Source organism: Ylistrum balloti, unplaced genomic scaffold, assembly GCF_031769215.1.
Source record: "Ylistrum balloti isolate Yb309-2 unplaced genomic scaffold, AGI_CSIRO_Ybal_v1 Utg370006, whole genome shotgun sequence".
NCBI lineage: Eukaryota > Metazoa > Mollusca > Bivalvia > Pectinida > Pectinidae > Ylistrum > Ylistrum balloti.
Window position 1 is genome coordinate 60,265 of NW_026782081.1, and position 15,889 is coordinate 76,153.

A 15,889-nucleotide genomic window follows, 5' to 3' on the forward strand; every position below is an offset into this window, starting at 1 on the left:
CAGACATTTGAAGAAAATATTACATGTTGTCAGCAAATAGTTCAGTGCTGATGTATCTATAATATACTGAAAAATTGTAACTTTTTGTGGGCAATCTAGTTTTATTGATTTCAAGGGTATACCCCTAATCCACAAATTTGTATGTCCTCAAACAGTTGAAACTAGTATAAGTAGATTTATAGAGCTATACATATTCACAAACTGAAAAGTCCAGTCCAAGAAAAAGTTTTATTTTGAAAAACACTGAATAGTGAGCTGAGCTAAAATGTTTTCTAACAGTATATAGAGATGTGATCTGGTGTCTAACAAAGTTTTATCAAATACGAAAATACAATATATATACAGTTATCAATTGAAATGAAAGCTGTGATAAAAAAAATTGTAAAATGAATCATTATCAGCTGAATCAACTATAATCTTAAAAATGGAAAATTGGGAACTCTTTTAACAGAGAAAAAATTATCAACTTTATCTCAAGTGAATAGATTAGAGATGGAAATTTCAAAGTTGATCTTATTTATAGTAATTTAAGTTAGAAATTTTGTACTTTCGTAACAAGAAAATTCGAAACACAGGATTGATTGTGAAAAATGTTAAAGATCGAATTCACAGCTGAAAAAAAAATCCTCCAGCAAATATATCATTTTTAAATTGTGACTAAAACAAAAGAATAACATGAATGGACTGATTAATACCCACAAGTCTGTCCACATTATGGAGGGATTCGCTTTCTGGCCTGGTATTTGATGTTCCTCACTCGATGTGACAAACTCTTTGAAAACATACTCTGAAAAACATGAAAATATATCAAATTGAAAATATGTTAAGACATACAATCATATCCTGTATACCATTACCTGTATATAAATATAGTGACTAATTACCATACTAATGCTGCTGTAAGCCCAGGGATCCAACATATTTCTTCCCACTGAAACTTAGGGTGGGCTTATTAGCAGGCATGGGCTTATTAAGATACATACAGTAATTGACAGATAAATACACCAGAATAAATGGGATACATACCAGGCAAAATTATGAGAGAGATCAAATACTTATCACAAATAATTTATGAGGTATACCGTGTACATGTTTATTCCAGTAGACAATGACTAGACAAATTTCCTTAATTCAAATGATGCAGAAATATTGTTCCTGTGATACTAAAATTCTTAATTTATTAATCAATTAAAAAAAACTTACTACAGAAATCACAGGATACAATTATTACTTAATAGTCTATTAATAATAAGTGATGAATTGATATCAGAAATACAATACTTATTTCAAATTATTTGTTTACCATGGTAAAAAGTCTCCTGATAGCAAGAATGATCAAATCATAAATATTATGTACTAATTACTTTAACCTCATTAAATCTGACAGTTTTCACAAAAATTTTGAAATTCAAAATTATCAATACACTATTACTTTAACATGAAATCACCATCCCATATTACAAATGTGAAACTTATATAGATTTTCTGACAATGCCTTGAATGAAGCGAACTAAGTTTTGTACAACTCCAGACCAATGAATCATTTAATAAGTATCTGTTATAACACAGAGAAACACATCTCTGTGTATTTCTGTATTGATCAAGTAAAACTCCAGTCTAAAGTCCATCAGTAGTAATCACACATGCAAACATCACTTAAGTTTCCAAGACAATTCCAGGAAAATCAGAAGTAATTGTTATTGCTTAAGGCAGAAGAGAGAAGTCCAACTAGAGCAGTAAATTTTCACAAGATCAGTTACAGGATGCTTATGTTCCAATAAAATCTAATTTTGTAGGATCCGATTCGGCTGCTGATGTGTTCCAGGAGGTACCGATAGATCGAGTCTTTGCTTTCTGGTAGTATTTTATGTTAGTCACACTGCGAGCCAAAGCTTTGGAAAAGGCCATCTGAAATCAAATCAAAACACATGCATGCTAATGAAGTTTGCTTTCTGGAAAATTTCTAAATGGAGCATTGTTTCCTGGAATCTCAAAAGGATTCTTTTAGAGAGAAAATGTGAACTTTTTGTATTAAGACAGTAGGTTAATACAATCCATAAAACAAGTGTTATTCAAAGGTACCAAGGACAGGTACCAGGCCATTAATTTTATAAATCACTTGATAAATCTATCTCAATTTGAAAGACTATCATCATATAAAACCCCCTCAAAAAATAATTGTACACTAATCATCAGGGATTTCGAAAATTTACCTTGGATTTTCACGTTTTGTTTACAGTGATTTGCATAGGTTAATGCCCACAAGAGGTAATGAAGACTAAAACAGCTTGAACTGTTTTGATGTAATTATGGTATTAATTAACGACTTTTGAATTCGTAATTTTTTCTAATGAAGTGATTTTTTTTTCATTGAGTGATTAACACAATCACCTTGGTTACGTGGCCTGTGCTGCGTACTTCATCTTGCGCTTGGTATTATAGCGAATGTTGTATATACAGCGTGTGAGAGACCTCTGAAAGTCATCCTGCAAGGAAAACATCAGCAGGTCAGAAACATCACTAATAAACAACAGACTCTATAACGACCAAAGACACTGAGAAGAAACATTTAAAATTTGACAAAACTGTTCAGTTCCAGATTCAGTACTAAAGCAGATACTAGATATGAACATATTGATTCCTGAATTAATAAAGAATAAGAATAGTTTAATGGTTTAAAATTTAATATGAATCCAACATCGACCTGATGGATGTTTACTTTTGCTGCATTTAAACAATGTGACCTGGATCTGTAAACTATAGAAGGGATAATGAAATTGCCCTCATTTTCTATTAATTTAGAATCCTGTTGTAACTCTGCTCCAAAGTCTGTCGTATGTTTCCCATACATACAACGTAATGATATAATTGGCTGATTTTCATAACACACATACAACTATGTATGGTTTTAGCCTTATTGTATTGGTCCTCATAACTTAAACTCTCAGCTCACTGTTTGTCAAATGAATTTCTTCCCTGACCATTGATATTTGTTCTTTGTTTCAGCTATGGTTGCCTTGGTTGCCACTTGAAATTTGGCATAAATTAAGGAAACGACAAGTTTTGTTAAGTTTTTGTCAAATTTTCACTCCGCAACAATAAGAGCACATTCCTATTTCTCCTATAGATGTACATGTAGTATAAGTGCCTACATATTACCATATCATATCTTTAAAGACAGAATACACTCTATAGTTTCTCAGAGTAGAACTGCAAATATTTGTCAATCATGACTGTATATCCAAATTTCCCTAATTATTGCAACTTTCTAGTTGTTACCATGGCAACCATGAATGGTAAGATAGATAATCATAATACTATCAAAAAAGTTACAGAAACTTTAATGAAATTTTGAGAACTAAAATGAACCAAACTATACTTACATATATTTTTCTTGTTACTTAAAAATCAGCCAGTGATGACACTTTTTTTTTATTCTGTTTTGTTTATTTCAGCGAGTGATCATAAATTTTTTTTTCATTCTGTTTTGTATATTCCATCATTTTTATAATTATCAATCAGAACACAAGTTAAAATTATGGCATACGTATGAAGCATGTCTTGCAACAGCCATACAAAGACAGCTGACTCCATTTGCTTTCTCTTTGTTCAAAACATTGCAATGATTTTATCCATATTTAACATTATGTTTAGGTAATACAATTATGATTATCAAAGTATATATTGCTAAGAATCACTTCAAAAAGTTTTTCTTTCTTTATTTTCAATCTTTTCTCCTTGAAACTAAAATGCTAGATCTGAAGATAACAGAAAAATCATTATAAAAACAATTGCTTTTTTGAAATTGAAAATCCGGCTGTCAACATTCCGATATCTAATAATCCAAATATTGTACTTCATAATGATAAGTACTGGTAGTCTCTAGAACTGAATGGAGAAATCCAGTGTCAAGATATATCTTCTTCTGATTTGCAATTCTAATTTATAATTGCCCCCAATTCAATATTACTTATAATGAAGCTAAAATAAATTGTCAACTAAATTTTGAAATTAATTAAATTTTTAATGAATAGATCATTTAGAATTTATTTACCTTAAAAAACAAAAAGCAATTTCGAGAATTTCTAAACAACATATTTTTATTGGGATATCAGTAACATACAAGATAAAGATATCATAATTACAGAACTAGAGTCCTCATCAGTGAATACGGTACAGTGGAACCCTGAACATCTGCAGTTCTATAATGTAAAACACAGGAACTAGAATTACATCATGTTATGCCTGGTTCCCAAAGTGAATTTAAACATATCCTATGTACAACATGGTTATAATGAGTTGAGATTTACAATATACTGCTATCATTAAAAGAGAAACATGCTACTGTAATGATAGATTTTTTCACAAGGGATTTAATTTCCCTATATTCAAAGTCAATAAACAATAATGTGAAATTGAATGCCCAGCAAATACAATACTTGAAAAATGTATGGTTGTATGCTCATCCCTGTATTGGATACAATATATAGACATGAACAACATTTGAAACCCATGAACATGTCAAATCTGGGACCATCTGCGAAATGTTAGCCCCGCTAAATCGAACAATTATACAGTAGCAGAAGCATCATCTAGGTGTTTTCATATAAATCTTTTTATTTACATATGCGACTTAAAACTTTATATTTAAATATACACATCAAAACAAAATGTAAACTTGAAATTAACAAATGCAATGTATATCAAATGTCCAGAATGTATCAGAAAATTCATCACCTTTCACCAGTAAAAATGATTCCAACACATTTTAGTAGGAATTATAACCATAAAACTAAATACAGTGGGTACAGATGATCATGGAGATTCCAGGTAATCTCAGATGATCATGGAGATTCCAGGTAATCTCAGATGATCATGGAGATCCCAGGTATTCTTAGATGATCATGGAGATCCCAGGTAATCTCAGATGATCATGGAGATCCCAGGTAATCTCAGATGATCATGGAGATCCCAGGTAATCTCAGATGATCATGGAGATTCCAGGTAATCTCAGATGATCATGGAAATTCCAGCTAATCTCAGATGATCATGGAGATCCCAGGTAATCTCAGATGATCATGGAGATCCCAGATAATCTCAGATGATCATGGAGATCCCAGGTAATCTCAGATGATCATGGAGATCCCAGGTAATCTCAGATGATCATGGAGATCCCAGGTATTCTTAGATGATCATGGAGATCCCAGGTAATCTCAGATGATCGAGGAGATCCCAGCTAATCTCAGATGATCATGGAAATTCCAGCTAATCTCAGATGATCATGGGGATCCGAGTAATCAGATGATCATGGGGATCTGAGATGTGTTGCAATCAGTCCATACTTGGGTAAGTTTGTGGATCACAGATCATGTGATGCAGTGCTTTCTTTGTGTACTTGAGCAAGACAATACAACCCAATTGCTTTCAATAGCAACCATGGGCCTCTTATATTATGTTCAGGGAGTTAGAAACCAGCTTCTACAATACAAGGACACCCAAACTCAAAATGAGTATTTATTTGCTGTTTGTGGGACAATAAACCCAGAAACACAGAAACAAATATATCCTTCTACATAGAAGATACCCTGGCTTTCACATGAGGCTTCACTAAATTGTCACATTTAACAGAGCCTAGCAAGTAACATTTGAGAAATGCAGCTTAAATGGGTTCTGCATTTTCACAATAGACTACAAGTGATGGAAGTAGGACATCAACAAGGCAGTATATCACATCTGTCATCAAGGCTAAACCAGGCCAGCCTCAGAAATGAGGCCCAACCTGAGGGTTGTAATATACACCTCTGTAACAATCAATCAGTGATCAAAAGCCACCTTTAATAGGAGTCACCACTATTTGTTTAAGAAGAGAAAATTACTCTCCATTTCAAAAATGTATGATAGGAATCAAATAAAGATTGACTAGGTACATGTATGGTGTCAGTTTATACATCAGCATCTGGTTTTATTTTACACCAGCATTTGTTGTCAGTTTACACTGGTATCTAGTGTCAGTTTACACTGGTATCTAGTGTCATATCTAGTGTCAGTTTACACTGGTATCTAGTGTCACTTTACACTGGTATATAGTGTTAGTTTACACACAAAGCTGATGTCAGATTACAATTTTTGCCATTTTCTGAAGATCAATAAAATCCTTGGTATTTTGAAAAAGAACTACCCCACAAAATATATCCATTTCGCTTCAAGCTTATAGGCCATCCATGGAAGTTAGAAGCAACCAAAAAAAAAAATTACAGTAACAAGATTTTTTCAAATAATCTTGAAAAAGTTCTGCACAAATAAAAATTACCAAATGTAAGCACCAGTTGGCATTTTTAAGTCAGAAGATGTTTCTGGATTTTGGTGATCTTCACCTTTACCAACATCACTGACTTTGTCTACAGAGTCAGAACAATCACTGTCCGGATTAATCTTGCTGTGCTTTGTTCGGTTATAATAACGTATGTTGTATACACACTTTGAAAGCAATCTTCTAAACTCCCCCTGAAAAATACAAGTGCAAATTCATGTAGTCTTACTCAAGCCAAAATATCACTTTAAAAAGTTCTGTATGATATACTGGCACCATCTAATTAGCATAACCAATCATAGAAACTTTACCTTATAAATGTATACTGCCGTCTTCATTTACAGGTAGATGAATTTTATCATGATGAAAACTTAAATCAGTCTTATATTAAGAAAGTACAATAAAGAAAGACATATATCAACACAGAACTTAAAATAAGACCATTTCAAAAAAAGATTAGCTTCAAACAAGCCTGAACAATAGTAGCCTGTATCTCCTTATCTGAACAACAGTAGCCCTGTATCTTCTTATCTGAACAACAGTAGCCCTGTATCTTCTTATCTGAACAAAAAGTAGCTTGTATCTTCTTATCTGAACAAAAGTAGTCTGTATTTTCTTATCTGAACAACAGTAGCCTGTATCTTTATATCTGAACAACAGTAGCCTGTATCTTTATATCTGAACAACAGTAGCCCTGTATCTTCTTATCTGAACAACAATAGCCCTGTATCTTCTTATCTGAACAACAATAGCCCTGTATCTTCTTATCTGAACAACAGTAGCCTGTATCTTCTTATCTGAACAACAGTAGCCCTGTATCTTCTTATCTGAACAATAGAAGCCTTATCTTCTTATCTGAACAACAGTAGCCTGTATCTTTATATCTAACAACAGTAGCCTGTATCTTCCTATCTGAACAACAGTAGCCTGTGTCTTATCTGAACAACAGTAGCCTGTATCTTTATATCTAACAACAGTAGCCTGTATCTTTATATCTGAACAATAGTAGCCTGTATCTTATCTGAACAACAGTAGCCTGTATCTTCTTATCTGAACAACAATAGCCTGTGTCTTATCTGAACAACAGTAGCCTGTGTCTTATCTGAACAACAGTAGCCTGTATCTCCTTATCTGAACAACAGTAGCCCTGTATCTTCTTATCTGAACAATAGTAGCCTGTATCTTATCTGAACAACAGTAGCCTGTATCTTCTTATCTGAACAACAGTAGCCTGTGTCTTATCTGAACAACAGTAGCCTGTGTCTTATCTGAACAACAGTAGCCTGTGTCTTATCTGAACAACAGTAGCCTGTATCTTTATATCTGAACAACGGTAGCCTGTATCTTCTTATCTGAACAACAGTAGCCTGTATCTTCTTATCTGAACAACAATAGCCCTGTATCTTCTTATCTGAACAACAGTAGCCTGCATCTTTATATCTGAACAACAATAGCCTGTATCTTTATATCTAACAACAGTAGCCTGTATCTTCTTATCTGAACAATAGTAGCATGTGTCTTATCTGAACAACAGTAGCCCTGTATCTTCTTATCTGAACAATAGTAGCCTGTGTCTTATCTGAACAACAGTAGCCTGTATCTTATCTGAACAACAGTAGCCTGCATCTTTATATCTGAACAACAATAGCCTGTATCTTTATATCTAACAACAGTAGCCTGTATCTTCTTATCTGAACAATAGTAGCATGTGTCTTATCTGAACAACAGTAGCCCTGTATCTTCTTATCTGAACAATAGTAGCCTGTGTCTTATCTGAACAACAGTAGCCTGTATCTTCTTATCTGAACAACAGTAGCCTGCATCTTCTTATCTGAACAACAGTAGCCCTGTATCTTTATATCTGAACAACAGTAGCCCTGTATCTTCTTATCTGAACAACAGTAGCCCTGTATCTTCTTATCTGAACAATAGTAGCCTGTATCTTATCTGAACAACAGTAGCCTGTATCTTCTTATCTGAACAACAGTAGCCTGTATCTTTATATCTGAACAATAGTAGCCTGTGTCTTATCTGAACAACAGTAGCATGTGTCTTATCTGAACAACAGTAGCCTGCATCTTCTTATCTGAACAACAGTAGCCCTGTATCTTTATATCTGAACAACAGTAGCCCTGTATCTTCTTATCTGAACAACAGTAGCCTGTGTCTTATCTGAACAACAGTAGCCTGTGTCTTATCTGAACAACAGTAGCCTGTATCTTTATATCTGAACAACGGTAGCCTGTATCTTCTTATCTGAACAACAGTAGCCTGTATCTTCTTATCTGAACAACAATAGCCCTGTATCTTCTTATCTGAACAACAGTAGCCTGCATCTTTATATCTGAACAACAATAGCCTGTATCTTTATATCTAACAACAGTAGCCTGTATCTTCTTATCTGAACAATAGTAGCATGTGTCTTATCTGAACAACAGTAGCCCTGTATCTTCTTATCTGAACAATAGTAGCCTGTGTCTTATCTGAACAACAGTAGCCTGTATCTTCTTATCTGAACAACAGTAGCCTGCATCTTCTTATCTGAACAACAGTAGCCCTGTATCTTTATATCTGAACAACAGTAGCCCTGTATCTTCTTATCTGAACAACAGTAGCCCTGTATCTTCTTATCTGAACAATAGTAGCCTGTATCTTATCTGAACAACAGTAGCCTGTATCTTCTTATCTGAACAACAGTAGCCTGTATCTTTATATCTGAACAATAGTAGCCTGTGTCTTATCTGAACAACAGTAGCCTGTGTCTTATCTGAACAACAGTAGCCTGCATCTTCTATATCTGAACAACAGTAGCCCTGTATGTTTATATCTGAACCTGTATCTTATTATCTGAACAACAGTAGCCTGTGTCTTATCTGAACAACAGTAGCCTGTATCTTTATATCTGAACAACGGTAGCCTGTATCTTCTTATCTGAACAACAGTAGCCTGTATCTTCTTATCTGAACAATTGTAGCCTGTATCTTCTTATCTGAACAACAGTAGCCTGCATCTTCTTATCTGAACAACAGTAGCCCTGTATCTTTATATCTGAACAACAGTAGCCCTGTATCTTCTTATCTGAACAATAGTAGCCTGCATCTTCTTATCTGAACAACAGTAGCCTGTATCTTATCTGAACAACAGTAGCCCTGTATCTTCTTATCTGAACAATAGTAGCCTGTGTCTTCTTATCTGAACAACAGTAGCCTGTATCTTATCTGAACAACAGTAGCCCTGTATCTTCTTATCTGAACAATAGTAGCCTGTATCTTATCTGAACAATAGTAGCCTGTGTCTTATCTGAACAACAGTAGCCCTGTATCTTCTTATCTGAACAATAGTAGCCTGTGTCTTCTTACCTGAACAACAGTAGCCTTCACCTTTTATCTAGACAGTAGCCTGCACCTTCTCGCTTACTCAGAAGTTTGTACATTCTTAATTAAACAAATGTAGCCTGAACCTCTATTTTAAAAGCAGTAGCCTACAACAACAGTAGCATGTGCTTTCATAATCAAATTAACATTTTCCTTTATCTAAAATTTTTCATCAAACAACAGTTGCCTTGATCTTTTTATTCAGACATCAATCGTCTGAACCATTTTATTAAAAAAATAGTGGCCTTGGCACTTATTCAAACTACAGAACCCTGACAGTCTGCAATTTAAGGCAATTAGTGACTATGGCCATGACCTAAATAAATGACAACTTTGACTTACAATTCATATGTGACATAGCCATGACCTTGAATATGATAATGTCCTTAACCTTCAATTCATATAACAAGAGACATAACCTTCATTTGTGAATTGACCTAAATTCATTAAACAAATATAGAGATCAAATCTCCTGTTCATATCATCTGACCTGTGACCCTGACCTACAATTTGTGTGATACATATACCTACTTGATTTCTTGGTATTTTTAATTGTAAATATGTTAATGTACACACAATATCTTTGGCAGCATTAATGTATCTGTATGTATATCAATATCAACTGTTTACTCTCTGGAACACCTACATCGATGAAATATCAACTGTATGACTTTAGACACAGTGTTATCACAAGGAAATTGTATTTCTAAGCTATATTTATAAAAAAATCATTTTACAAATTTACTTATGTTTCAAGTCCCATTTTCCAATACTGTTTGTTTCAGATTTTATGAGTCAATGATGCATATTTTAAAACTGATATAAGATAAACATCAATCAGGTTGTAACCCCGCCATATTTTCAGAATGACAAATTAACTCTTAGATTTACTGTAATCACAAATCAGAACCAAAACATTAGAACTCCTATATAATATCTAGATCTGATATATGACATGGCGTGTTTGCATTTTCAATTTTAAGCCATTCAAGAATTTCATTTATACCTTTAAATTCAAGTATATTTCATACTTTTTCAGTGTGATGATAACTGGAAACATTAAAATTTACATCATTAATTTGGAAAACTAGCCCAAAAGGAAATTTGTATGTAACAAATAGTGTAAAACTTTTAAATGAAGTGAGACATTTTTACTTGGAAGAGGATTTTTCATATTATTTTTTTTAATTGTCTTTAATACTCAAAATATTAAATATTAATTAACACTAATCATGAATGGAGTAAAATGACTGAGAGATCAATGAAAAAAATCTGGCCAAAAATTATGTTTGAAATTACAAGAAAGTGTATCAAGCATTTAACTTAAAATTCTCCCATAGCTGAATCATCATTTAAAATAAATTTGTAAAAAAACTATTTTACCAGTATGGAATTTAAACATCCATCTTTGTAATCTTATCTGAATGTGTCACAAATACAATTTGTATAGCGCTGATCTATGTCGTTTACCAAGGATGATCTAATCCACTGATTAAGCTAATCCAATAATGTCGCTAACAAAGAAAGGACTATGACGATCCTTAGTTGCTTATGAAGATGAATCTACGTGTCACTAACAAAATAAGGTGTCTGATCCTTTAGTCTAAGACAGGCTCGTGCTAAGAGTTGTTGGGTCCTTTAAAATCATTTCTTCTGCGCTTTTAAATTGCATCATCATCATTCTATCCACTTTTGGCTTGCTTCTATACCGGATATTTCTCACACAGTGCGAGAGTGAGTTTGCAAGAACACTCTGAAAAATAAACCATAAGTCTAGTTTTACATGGCTGTTGAACATGCGAATTTAAAAACTTATGTATAATCATTAGACACTCTTTTCCCACATATTCTATCACAAGATAGCAGACTCAGTCCTCATATATGAATGACAAAGAAAATAGATGTCCACCAGCTCTAAATTTGTTTCTTACAACAGGAAAGAAGATTTTCCCAGTAATGCTTCATATATGATCTTATTTGGGGAGAAGATCAAATGTCTTTCCATAAAGCATGTAATTTAAAATAATCTTTATGTTCATGCTATTCTGTCCAAATTTTATACATCAATTCCAGAATATGCCAAGAGGGAGTTGCTGATACATTTTTTTTGTTGAAGAAACGTGAAATACAATATCGTTAATCGTGACCAACTATGAATCCCTTGATCTGATACAGAAACATTATGCCAATGATGAATAACATTACCCAATGATAAATTCCACTTTTACTTTTTCAACTAAGCACAGATTTCCTCCAAGACAATTTTTTCCCCATATCACACTCAAACCTGTTTTAAAGCAAGGCAATCATACTTGTAATGATAACAAATTTCCACACCACATTATTTTTTCCTTGCTGACTATAAAAACTATCTCGGTGATGAAAGAAATAGCATGATCAATCGAACAACTGTTCAACACCATGTATAAACATTGCAAAGATCACCTTTAAATATCCTGAGGTCCACTTTACCATGATGTATACTGGAACTAACATCCTCTATTTTTGGTATTGTGATCAAAATGTGTAATAATCCAAAAGAACACATAACAACATTCAAACGATACAGCATAAGTTTATTTACCACATATAACACAGCCCTCCATTATCATATCAGAGATAATACAAGTGTTTTATTTGTATTCCATAAATCCAAGGTATAGAAGAGACACTATGGTCCCAAGTAAGTAGACATCATACATGATGTATATAGAATCTGGAGACCAGTCAAGACCAATGATTCCTATTTCAGTATTACTTGAAAACAGGGTAATACAAAAACCAGATATCATATCAACTAAAATGGGACTTTAAACAGATTTCATGTATTTATAACAAGCAGAGTATTGTACACATTTTATGTGACTGGAAGTTTCACAAACAGTTCTAAAATTTTAAAACAACAAGTTTAAGAGACCCAAGGGCCTTAACTGTCACCTTAGTCACAATGCTTCTTGTAACATATCATAGAAATGATTTTGTTAAAAAGGTAATCTTCCTACATAAAACATAGTAAACTTTACCCCCTCCCCTGGGGGAAATATGACACTCGGGGGTAATGAAATTTGCAATTTTGGTAAAGCATCTGAAGGCCTTTCCATCCATGTAGAGTACTTGATTCTAACATACTTGAGATTTGAGAAGAAGATATTTGAAATTTCAGTCAATATGACCCACTTTTGGCTCCTCCCAACAGTCCCTGGGTGCATCTCATTAAAGTGTCATCTTAAACTAATAACTCATCTAGGTTTGAACTATTTCCAATAGAAAATAAACAAAAAATGTTCAGAAAAGTGTTTTTCCTATATAAACTACAGTAAACATTTCCCCCTACCTCGGGTGAAGTTTCAATCAATTTGACTATTTTTGGTCCCGCCCCTCAGGCCCCTGGAGGTTGGGGATCATATAATTTACAATTTTGGTGCGCTTTTGGCCATGGAAGACTTTTGTAAAATTTCATTGAAATCAGTTCAGGAGTTTTCCAGAAGTTGAAAAGTTTATGATGCACGATGCAAGACACAAGAAAAATGAGGATCGCAATGGGTCACCCTGAGACCTTGTCTCATGTGACCTAACAAAACAGATTTTAGAAAGGAAAAAAAACATTTCCGAAGTTAAAACCACAATTTATGTTCAAATGGCCTGTCTTCTCTTACTCATAAGGTTTCTCCCTTGAATTACATCAATATTGATAAGCTACATCTACATCAATAAGAAATTTGTGACAACAAATATGTTGTTGTAGACCTGTTTATACTATAAACTGGACTATACTATTGTAATGCAAGGTTTTTGGAGTATATAGCATAGCCATGATGTAATGGAATCAGATCCAAAAGAAAATCACACAAATACTTGCCACTGAGTCAGCAGCTCAGATGCATTGTGGGAACGAAAGATCAAGCCTGGTCACAATTTCTTGACTGAAACACTTTACCCTTAGGGTCAAGGTCATTGCATTTAAATATTCTTATGCAATCGAAGAGGACATCAGTTCAGTATACAGTATATATAAATACAACATTGAAATACAATATTTCAGATCCATTTTGACTCAATACATAAAATATCTTTAAATTCATCACATTAATAAGAGTTTCAAATATTTTATAACAGAACAAAAACATTTGATATACAGTATGTATATACTTGGCAGGAAAACAAAGTTTAAAGATAAACTTAGATAAGAACTTTAAAGATACCTTAAACAAAAACAAAAAAAAGGGAGAGAAAAGGGGGAAAGTTTCATCGCAGTTAGTTAACTAGGTAAAAAGATATTGTGGCAAGGCACTTGAATGAACTTGAGAAAGAGATGGAACAAAGTTGTGGGTTATTAGCAAGGGGGAGCACTATTCACAAGTTGATTTTTCCCTCTTTTTTTTTTTTTTTTTCTCTTAACTTTTTACTCAATAAAATGCACAAGTACAAACACATCACTTTCCTAATATTCAAGTGATATCCTTACATTCATGATGGACTGATAACACAAAACATGGCTGTTGACTGAATGCCTTTACTGATAATATTTACAAGACATCACCAAACAAAACTTAAATAACATTGTCCAATGATGATGATAATATCTGTTCAATGATGATGATATCTGTTCAATGATGATGATAATATCTGTTCAATGATGATCATAATATCTGTTCAATGATATTTTCAGAGGGATGTATTCATTAAGCTCCCTCACTTAAGTAAAAGTGCAACTCTAAATCTGTGTCAAAATCTAAGGAAAAGCAGAGAGAAAATTATTTCTGAAGATTACAAATACTAAAGAAATAAGTAGGAAGATTTCAAATACTGTTTTATATCGGATGATTTCAAATCTATGTACCCTATCATTTCATAGGATTTCAGAAGATTTCCAATACCTAGGTACTATCTTATTCCAAAAGGTTTCAAATACACTGAACTATTTTATTTTGGGAGATTTCGTATTCTATCGTACTATTCCAGACGATTTTAAACACAATTTAATTCCAGAAATGGTACACATATGCTTTTCTTTCCAATGTATGCAGTGAACATTAGGTTTCCAGTTAGTTATATTTGGGCTGTAAACTTATCCAGTTTCCCATCATTATGATAAAACCTTTACATAAAAATGATTTTGCATCAGCTGATCAATGGCCTGTGCCTACACAGGGAAAAGTAGCTGAGGGTTTTCTTCCACTGTCTCTTGTGCATGGCTTTGTTGAGGAAACTGCGACTCAGAACTTTGCATATGACCTGTTGCGACACTGCAAGCAGCAAGTGAGGCGAAAGTGTCTTGTTTACCAAAATTTATCCTTCTAAACTTTTTGCGTAAGTCGCGTACTTTTTGTGAGATGCCTCTCGCACAATCCGTCTGAAAATACACAAGGACAGGGAGTCAGTGCACAACTTGCGGAGTTTTTTGGTATCGAATTAACACACTAAATGCAGGTAAATACACCATCTGTCCTTATCTGCTCCTATCACTTTCACCTTTTGGGGATTTAGAAACGATCATCCCATCAAATTATATGCAATGACAAATTATGATTATAAGGTTAAATATAATGATGCAACTATAGGAAACTAGTCACCTGACAATTACCATCCATTTACAATGTAGCAGTCCCTTAGCAAGAAACTTCTCACAAGAATCAAACTTAATGATGAAAGATGCATCTATCTAATTTCTATAAATATGTTAAACTGCATAAATAAATTAAGTTATCTGTGGTATATAGCATGTTAAGGTCTACAGACTTTTTGTCATTCCAAAATTTATTTAAACTCTGCCAATTAAGATCTGCGTGTAACATGCTACAATACATTTGAAGAAAAAATTATTCCTTAATCCCCAAAATGTAGAAATGAAATACAAACTGACACAATTTCACACAGACAACACGATCTTTGCACCTGGAACACCAGTCTCCAGAATATGTTCACAAGCCCTCCACTACAGAAGCTTGGAGACTCTTAAAATTAGGCAAATATTTATAGTTCAACATCCAACACGGATATAATGCCTCATATTGTACATAATCCATCAAAATTGGTCACCGTGTTGTAGAGACGACACCTAATAATGTGTGTAATCATCCATCAAAATTGATCATTCTGTCGCAGTATCACCCACTGTTAGTAGTTTCCGTGCTTTCCTACGGAAGTTACGGACTCTTTGGGAAACAATTCTAGCAAATTCCCACTGAAATATAAAGAATCCTAT

General features: G+C 33.5%; 1 protein-coding gene across 7 annotated transcripts in view; it reads right to left on the reverse strand.

Annotated features, from left to right (window-relative positions):
• Window positions 1–577: 577 nt before the first annotated feature.
• Window positions 578–15,889, reverse strand: part of LOC132548221 (uncharacterized) — a 41,950-nt gene continuing 26,638 nt past the window's right edge. Inside the window, exons 5-6 of one of the 7 annotated variants that reach the window (XM_060212051.1) lie at window positions 2,392–2,486; window positions 1,874–1,908 (exon numbers count right to left, since the gene is read on the reverse strand). In XM_060212051.1, coding sequence (XP_060068034.1) covers window positions 2,397–2,486 — 90 coding nt within the window. In that variant the 3' untranslated portion in view covers window positions 1,874–1,908; window positions 2,392–2,396. Of the gene's footprint in view, window positions 788–1,313; window positions 1,909–2,391; window positions 2,487–12,243; window positions 15,038–15,058; window positions 15,869–15,889 lie in introns of those variants that run through there. The other 6 variants (XR_009554145.1, XM_060212052.1, XM_060212046.1 and 3 more) reach the window with 6 other exon arrangements.